The 9,597-nt window shown below is 36.4% G+C and overlaps 1 protein-coding gene across 2 annotated transcripts in view; it reads left to right on the top strand.

Annotated features, from left to right (window-relative positions):
- Positions 1-1,653: 1,653 nt before the first annotated feature.
- dmrt1 (doublesex and mab-3 related transcription factor 1) overlaps positions 1,654-9,597 on the top strand; it is a 94,618-nt gene continuing 86,674 nt past the window's right edge. For both annotated transcript variants that reach the window (XM_034170800.1, XM_034170799.1), the window contains exons 1-2: positions 1,654-1,971; positions 3,733-3,907. In XM_034170800.1, the coding sequence (XP_034026691.1) occupies positions 1,771-1,971; positions 3,733-3,907 (376 nt within the window). In that variant the 5' untranslated portion in view covers positions 1,654-1,770. The remainder of the gene's footprint in view (positions 1,972-3,732; positions 3,908-9,597) is intronic.

The raw sequence follows: 9,597 nt of genomic DNA, 5'->3' as shown, positions 1-9,597 counted from the left end.
TGTCATTCCTATTGTTATGTAATAAATTGCTATAATATAGTTTTTTGCTAGTGCTAATGTATAAATTGGGCGCCGTGTTTCACTCACAACACAAATTCATCGATAACGCAGACGGCACTGTGAAGTGAAAGAATCCACTTGTTGAGGAAACGAGGAAACTTAATTCCTTCAGTATCAGTAGAAATATCTTATGTACCTTTAATCAAACTTTTATTGAGAGACTTTTAACATTTTCTTTTATATGCTGGTTTTATGGTCTATCTGTGAAAAACGGTAAGTGTCTGAATGACATCATCAGGGTGTGCTGTAAAGTGATTGGTGTCCAATTTATGAACCTCTGCTCTCTCTGGAAAATGCTGGTGGTCCAGAAAGCGCACAAAATATTATCACAACCTGATCATGTACTCGGCAGTGACTTCATAACCATGTCATCAGATTGGCGGTATTATGTGCCGATTTGGAAAACAAACCGTTATGCAAATTCTTTTATTCCTTCAGCCATAAGGTTCCTAAATGTACAAGTGCAGAGATGAACTGTGAATGATTCTGAATATTGCCCTGCTGTGCTGTCACTGGTTGTGATTATTGTTGTTGATGTTTGATTGTGGATGTTAATGGTTGTTATCTCTTTTATCATACTTATTCTGTAATTGTGGACGGGCTGAATGTATAAATGAATTTCTCTTCTAGGACTAATAAAGTTATCTGACTCTGACCTCATAGCTCTCCAAGCTCTTCTCAGTTGCCTCTTAGTCTTATGCTGCGTTTACACATAGGCAGGACACGTTACGAATGTCATATTTGCGTTATTCTTGGCACATTCCTGACATTCTTAACTTGACTTAACGCATGCTGAATTACAGTGATGCCAAGTCAGCTAAAAGTCTCATTCCAATGCTCATCAGTGCGCTCCTGCAGGTGTTCCACTTGCTGCTGCGCCCGATGTTTGGGAAAACGAGTGAGACGAGAGCCATGTGGAGCCACACATCTGATTCTCTCCGTCTCCTCCTCCTCCTCTCTGCTCCACTCCATGGCACAGAGCCCACTAAGCACGCAGTCACAACATTCTTCTGCTGTGGATAATCTAGATTTTGAGGAGCAAACTGGAGCGATCTGAATTGTTCAGCAGTTGGTGGTAGGATGAATATGTGTGTGTGTGTGGGGGGGAGACAAATCGCCTCATTCACAACGTGACAGAATGTAATAGCGCGGAACATTATTCTTGAGCGTGTGTAATGGTTCCTGATAATTCTCCAGCAACGGGTGCCATTAATCGTAATGCGTGGTAACAGATTGCAACAGTTCCTGAGGAGACCTGATGCCTCTGCCTCAAATCATCACATTCGTGATCAGAAGCGGCCAAGAATGTACACTTCGTGACTTTCGTGACTTGTTGTTTTTATGTGTAAACGCACCCAACGACCCAGAGACGTGTGCCACTGGGAATATGTGATGTCGTTACAAGTTCAACTCCTTCACCACAGACAGATACACAACTGACAGCTGAATCGAGGAAGCCATTAAAAACCTTAGTCTTGATCCAAAACGATCACAAACCCAGACACACTGATTCCTCCCATCACGCTGTGGGAGAATCCCTCCCAGCAGGACAGGGAGGGGCTGTGACCTTATAGCCTCCATTCCGGCACGGGGACCAGCCACAGCTGGCCGAATTCAGAATTGTTAACTACAAGACACTAGCCAAAGTCTGACTCCTGTCTGTCTTTTTTTCTTTTCTTTTCCTTTTTTTGGGGGGTGGGAGGGTAGGCAATGAGCAAGGACAAGCAGAAAACCAGTCCTCTGTCCCCATACAAAGGCCAGAAACCTCCCAAGATGCCCAAGTGTTCCCGTTGCAGGAACCATGGCTACATGTCTCCACTTAAGGGACACAAACGCTTCTGTAACTGGAGGGACTGTCAGTGTCCAAAATGCAAACTGACTGCAGAGAGACAGCGGGTCATGGCGGCGCAGGTAGGAACCCAAAGCTTAACACCAAAACAACAAAATACCCACACATTGTTTTGCTGCTGCTGTGTTTTACTCCAAAAACCGTTTTACTCGTATTGTGCAAAATCAGTTTTTATAGATAAATATATTTAAGGTCTCACATTAAACATCCACAAAGTGTTGTGTGCATGTCTGTAGACTTTCTGCTTGGTTGAGACAATTTATTATTCTGTGACACAGTCTTTTTAATTTCACAAAACTATAAATAATCTGATTTCAACAAAAACAAATTACACTGTTGTGCACCAGATGACAAACTGTTTAAACTGCTTTTGAAATGCTCCAGATATATTATAAATTGACCACATTGTACAAAATCTGTTTTAATTTACCTTTTACAGTTAGATATATTTAAGGTTTCACATTAAATACTCCCAGTCTTATAATTCATTATATGTATAGAATTTCTGCTAGTTTTTTTTCTGGAACATATGTAGCATGATCTGGTTTAAAAAAAACTTTTGAACAATTGTGCACAGATGTTAAACTGTGCTTTTGAAACATTTCAAACATGTTTTACTTGTGTGTAGAAAATTTCTGATTGGTTTAAATGGATCATTTTTCTGGGACATATTTGACATAATTTTATGCCAAGTTAATCCACTAACCTACACTGTAAAAAAAAGTCTGTGAAGTTAATCAGGAAATCCTGTGAAATCATGACATAAAAAACTGTAAAAATATAAATAATGGAGTCGTGATTAATTTACAGCAATAATGTGTAAAATGTGGAATTAAACTGAAATGTGAATTTAACAGTACAAATGTATTTAAATAATCATAGACCCTTGTAGACTTTACAAATGACTAGTTTAGACACAGAAAAATCACAATACCAAAACCTGTACAATACAGTTAGACTTTACAGATTATAATTTTCACAAATACAGTAAAATACTGATAATTAAGGGTTTGAAAAAAGAGGTGATGTGTCTGTTTAAAGTACATTTTAAGGATATTTAAACGTGAACATTTTACAGAAATTTTATCTTCTAAATAAACAATAAAATTACAACAGGTTTGCACTGTAAAATTTACATATTTTATGTAATTTTACATAAAACTTGTAAATTACAGTGATTATGTAAATGGTTAAAACCATTTACATAGTCACTGTAATTTTTACAGAATTCCCCTGGCAACCACAGCTGCCATAATGTTTCTGTAAAAACAAGGGATTTTTTTTTACAGTGTATGGATAACCTGGCTTTAATTACTTTTAAAGTGTTGCACAAAGACAATAAACTGTTTCAAACAAATTGATTTCAGACAGATACCAGTTAATTTTTGAAGATATTTTAAAAGAGTTTAAACCACTGTTAAACTTGTGTTGTAAAAACCAGACAATATTAGTTATATACTTGTTGCATCTAGTTTAAAACTTGCTGGGGGGGGTTGAAGTTGTTGAGGGTTGACTGATTAAACAGGATCGACACTTCAAATGTGCTGTAAATGATCATTCAGCTATTGTCTTAAAAAAGTATTCCTTTTAAGTCAGTGTAGCAGATAATACAGTCATTACGTTTATTTTATTTTTTTTTGCGTGTATTACATTGTTTTCTTATGTAACTTTAACACTGAACATTTATATTTACAATGCGCACTCCCCATTGGGAGAAAAATCTTAAGAGCAGTTTTTGTTACTTGTTTACGTCACCTAGTCTTCTGTAGCTTGATGTATTTTTTTAAAATGCTTCTCAGAGCTTTATCTCTCTTGTCTTCCAGGTCGCCTTGCGGCGGCAGCAGGCTTCAGAGGAGGAACTTGGGATTTGTATTCCAGTACCTCTTTCCAGCTCAGATGTGATGGTGAAGAATGAATCGGGTACAGACTGCTTGTACTCTGTGGAGGGGGAATCCCCCACACCTACCAGTACCACCACACCATCACTTGGAGTCACAGGTGAAATACCTCTTAAAGCTAGAGGGCCACCCACATTTCACTAAACTGACAAAATTCAGTTTTTCCTGAAATCCAAGCACTATAATGCCAGTTTATTTTTGAAATGTCTTGTAAAATTACAGCTCATTTTAATTAAGAGAGCATATTTATCTGTGAGGAATCCCAGAATTAATATTCTCTTTACTTTTTAATGGTGTCTGCAGGAGGCCATGCGTGTGCGCATGCATGAGCTTTTGAAAAGAACGGAAATTACTTTGATGCAATGCGCGATGCTGACATCCGTGAAATGTCTTGTAAATCACTCCAGAGGCGTTATCAGGTTACAGACACAGCATTTTTAATTTTAGAAGTGTTTATTTCTCACAAGTTTTTACATAATATGTGAGAAACATGTTAGATTTACACATTAAAACTGCAGTTAGTGTTTTCCGCAGTGTTGGAGGAGGAGCCACAGAGAGACGAGCCTCCTTTACTGTACCTCTTTACTCTTATTGGCTGCCACCATGTGCTTCCCATAATATTTCTCGCAAGTCTGGGGAACCCCAACGTGATGTATGACATCACTATTGGTCTCATCAGTTGCTGCCGTAAGTAGTTCAATCTGTGCTTTTGAAAATTTACCCTTCTGGGGAACTTTTTATGATTTTTTTATAGACCATGTGACTTTTTATTGTATTGGTAATGCCATATTATGAATCCCCTACTTAAAGGCTAATAAATAAAATGCCAGTCAAAATTCTTTTTCTGCCTTAAATCTTGAAAAGCTCAGTGGCCCTATACTTTTAACTTATTGGTCCACTTCCTGCTCTCACTCCACTACTAATGTGGAAGCTTTGTCACAGGTTCCTATTTTTGTTATGGTGCATTAACCAGTGTAAACACAACTATTCTCTCTGCAACTAGCATTCCAAAATGGGGTCAGTTGATGAGTGAGTAGTTGTTCAAAAATTTAATTTGTAACTCCATAAAAACTACTGCAAATTCAGCTCTGTAACAGATACAGGTTTATTTCTCATGAGAGAACAGTTTTGTCATTTAAGCGAGAGATACAGACAAGTTGTACTGTATTTGCAAGTGATCGTCTGGTGGTGTGTCGACGTCCATTCATGGCAAAAGATGGGTGTAGACAACAGGCTCGTACATGAAGTATGCACACTTCCCCAAATGACAGATTTATAAAGTAAAACAAGGCTTACACACAACGTTTGAATTTTGGCAAAAAAAACAAACAAAAAAAACCCCAAAACAACCAACCAAACAAACAAAAAAACAAAGAAAGTGCATTTGGATTTCTGCCTTTGTACTTTCACACAATTTATCCGTGATTCTATACAGAGTTTAATAAATGAGGCCGCAGGAATTGAATGGAACTTTATCAGTCACCAGTTTTATTTCAATAAACTCAACTCTCTGTTTCACTGAAGGTGTTGTGATCACTGATTTGCTGCACCATTTGTCTCTACCTTAAGGTTGTTAAAAAGTACAGTTGTGCAATATTTGTTGTTACCAGGATTTTGTACCTTTAAAATTAAAAAAAAGGTCCATAGCTATTATCTTTAGGACAGTTTTTGTACCTTACAGAGAAATGTACCTTTGGGTACAGAAGTGGTACCTTCACTATCTTTATCAGGGCTGTAACCAGAGGGGGCCAGTCAACTCACATTTATATTGGTAAAGGCCAAAATACAAAGGGTTTGCTGAATATGTTGGACTAAACTTCTAACTTCTGAAAAGCCTAAAAATATGGCAGGTAGTTGCTTTAGGTCATGTTTATGTTAATGATATTTCTTCGGTTTTGATCATTATATATCTGCAGGCTACTGAATTAGCATATGTGCCATAGACTGATCTGATTGCTGACTGACCAGGGTTTTGTAAGAATTATTGCTATTTCCACAAAACCTTTTCAGCTTATTTGTTTTCCACACAGTTGCTTGTGGAGAATCCTGGGAATTTGCAGGATCCCCAATAGATTGCTGGACATCATAGCCAGTCAATGCACAGGTACTGTATGGGCTGTGCAAACTGGGGGAAGAGTCCTTGACCATTTCTCAGTGACGTTTGGTGTTTGTCAAGGATTGTGGCTCCTATTCTGCTCAGTATGTGTATGGACTGGGTGTTGATTAAAGTTGTGGAGTCCAGAAAGTTAGGTGGCTTTGTCAGTGAGGAAAGGTTTTTGTGGAATCAGTGGATGCCCTGATTGCAGTATTGAGTGAGGACTCAGTGTCTAGGTTTACCATACATAGGTGTCACTGTGTTGAAGACCACCACCTAGCTGTTGGAGATAGATGGCTACTTTCAGCAGGTGGGGGATGGCCTAGGTGTGCACCTGGGTGGTTGACAACCTGGACCTAGGTTGATTCCGTCATGTGGAGGTTGTGGCAACGCGTGGCACCAACATATGCTACCATTGTCAACCTGACATGACCTCACAGTTCATTGCTGCTGTGCTTCAAACTGTTGTAGCTCTAGGGTTTGGTAAGGTTAGACCTTTCGTATGCGTTTCACCTGAGGCGGTGTTGTGATTTGGCGCTATGTAAATAAAATAAAATTAAATCAAATTAAATTATTTCCTACTACGTTTTACTCTTTATTTTACTTTGTCTTTTATCTGTTTTATTGCCTGTTATAATTTTATTGTTGTTTTTAATTCATTTATTTATGAGAATCATAAACTTGGTGCCCATTTTTAATTATGTACAGCACTTTGGTTGAGTGCTGTAGTTTTAAATGTGCTTTAGAAATAAAGGTTGAGTAGCAAATTTTTTTCTTCACAGCGATTGTCAAGAGGTGGTTGTTCTGCGATATTGTTTCTGTAGCTCTGTAAAAACTAACAACTTTTGCTTTCCTTTTGAATGTAAACTTCATCTCACATATCAAACTTTGTTGTTGAAATGATTTAGGACATGATAAAAATGTTGTTATGGCTATGACAAAATCACAACAATAAAATCAATATGCTGAAACCAAAAACTAGATCAGTGTGAGAATAGTTTGTGGCGATATCATCGATCCATCACCAATCATCTTAAAACAAAAGTAGAATTATCATCAAAAACACATTACAATGTTCCGTTTCATTTCCATTAAATATACATATGAACATATGAGTTTAATTAACATTGATTTACTATTCAATGTGTTGTGGTCATTCAATTTACCTTGTTTAAAAAAGTGAGCACAAACAAAAAAGTGAGCTAAATTACAGCCATTATAAAACTGGACTTTAAAACACACTAAGTGTGTCGTAGGTGAGATAAAGTGGATCAAGTTTGTAATAATCATAAACTGAAATAATGTTCAGTCTTGAGAGTGTCTTAAAGTGTACGCAAAATATAATTCATTTTATTTAGATTTTTATAAGTGAAACAGTCTGCAACAATAAAGTGTAGCTTTGTGTTTGATTATCTTTACAGTTGTTTTCCTGGATCTGCTTGTTTATTTCTGTTTAGGGTAAAAAAGGTTGGATGTAGCCTAAAATAGAAACCTTTTCATTTTTGTTTGAATCAATAAAAATGTAACATTGTGGACTGGGTGTATTACAGATGGAGTGAATTTCACATAACATGATAGGAAATAGAGCTGAAACAACTAATCGAGTTAATCGATTAAAATCGATTATTAAAATAGTTGTCAACTAATTTAGTCATCGATTAGTTGCTAAATAGCTTTGTTTTACCACAAATGTTTTGTTTTTTCCATATAATCAACGGAGCTTTGCTTTGAATCTTGAACCAATGCTTCGAGCTGCTGCTTCGTTGGTTTCATTTGTTTATTTTGCTTTAAAGAGCATATGTCTGTGAGGAATATTTACCTTTTTTTAATGTTAAACTGATCTGTTATGGTCTTCTGAAACAGTTGATAGATGTATTTTATGCTAACGCCGATGCTAAACTATTAGCATGTCTATGGCGTTTTCAGTGATAAAGTTAGCATTAAGCTGCTGGCATTTCAGCATGTTTGTGCATTTGTTTTCTGTATAATAATTAATGGCTCAGCGTTTGTTGTCGTAAAAGAGTCAAATGTATTACAAATTATAATATATATATATATTTTTTTTATTTATATATTAATAATAATAGCAACAATGATAATAATAGTAATAATAACTAATAATGCTACAATACAATATTAGAGAAGAGACATGAGTCACATGTGTCATTGTGAAATGACCACATAGTTTACAAGTTATACAGAGAATGTTGCACATATAATGAGTCAGGCTAAAGTTTTTGACTTAGGTTTTATGGTTAACTGGTTATGCTAATTGCTCATTTGCAGCAACAAAAATACCTCTTTTTTCACCATATATTTTATAACATTTACATGTTTCAGTGTTGTTTTATGGCAACTCAGCACTTTGATAAAGCAATGCCATTTGAAATAATAATTTTTGTTCTTTATTATAAACAGTTTTATTCTTTATTATTTTATATTTCAACAGCCAAGGGACATTTGATGATTTGTTGATTTTCAAGTATTTTAAGTTTTCAAATAATGTTCTGTTGTTAAATAAAGTGATGGAAGGAGAGAAAAATTGTTTCCCTGGCACATTTTTAAGAAATTCCCTGCTAATCCGATTAATCGTGTCGAAACCCCATCAGATTCATCGATGATCCAAATAATCATTTGTTGCAACCCTAATAGGAAAGATAGGACAGGCCTAATATTGATAGTTATATCTTGTGGAAATATCTGGGCCTTGTTGACAGATCGTGATTGCTTTTAACAAGAGTGTTTGTTTTAATTTCTCTACTGTTTTGCACGTGTGCTACACTCCCAAAGCAGCACTTCAGGCGCTTATGTTCAAGATGATAAGAAACTCTTATCAACTGTGTTGAGTTTCTCGTGATAACTGTGTTGTAGTCGCACCAACAGCAACTGCTTGTGGTTTACATATACTGCAGCACACATGAACCTTCAAATCAAGCAACACTTTAGTTATTGATGTCATCCCATGATAATTTCTGTGTTCAACAAGCAAAAGAAAGAATTTAAAAAAAATAGACAGTAGGTGACAAACACACGTGAGGATTTAAAGGAGAAGAGAGATGGAAACTAAATACACAGTACAGTATCAGGATGGCCATCATTTACAGTGCATCTGGAAAGTAATCACAAGGCTTCAGTTTTTTCGCATTTTGTTATGTTACAGCCTTATTCCAAAATGGATTAAATTAATTTTTTCCTCAAAATTTTACACACAACACATACCATACCAACTTTATTTATAAAGCACCTTAAAACAGCCAGCACTGACACATGGTGCTGTACACTTCACACATCATACAAATTAAAACACAATATCATAAAAAAGAACCACAAAATAAAACTAAAATGCAGTTTAAAAAGTTACCAAACTAAGCATCGTGTGTCAAAAGCCATGGAAAAAAATTGAGTTTTTAAACCAACTTTAAAAATAACTGAAGGTGGTGCCTCCCTAACACCCAGAGGTGAGCTGTTCCACAGTTTGGGAGCAATAACAGAAAAAGCTCTGTCCCCTCTGAGCTTTCTTTTTGACCTTGGCACCTGCAGGTGCAGCTGATCAGCCGACCTGAGAGAATGACTATGTATATAAGGCTGAAGAAGCCCAAAGAGATACGACAGAGCTAAACCATGGAGAGACTTAAAAACAACCATAAGAATTTTAAAATGAACCCTAAAATATACCCAGTGAAGTGCGGCCAGGA

The sequence above is a fragment of the Thalassophryne amazonica genome, chromosome 5 (assembly GCF_902500255.1).
Source record: "Thalassophryne amazonica chromosome 5, fThaAma1.1, whole genome shotgun sequence".
Classification (NCBI taxonomy): domain Eukaryota; kingdom Metazoa; phylum Chordata; class Actinopteri; order Batrachoidiformes; family Batrachoididae; genus Thalassophryne; species Thalassophryne amazonica.
This window is presented reverse-complemented; position numbering and strand designations above follow the sequence as displayed.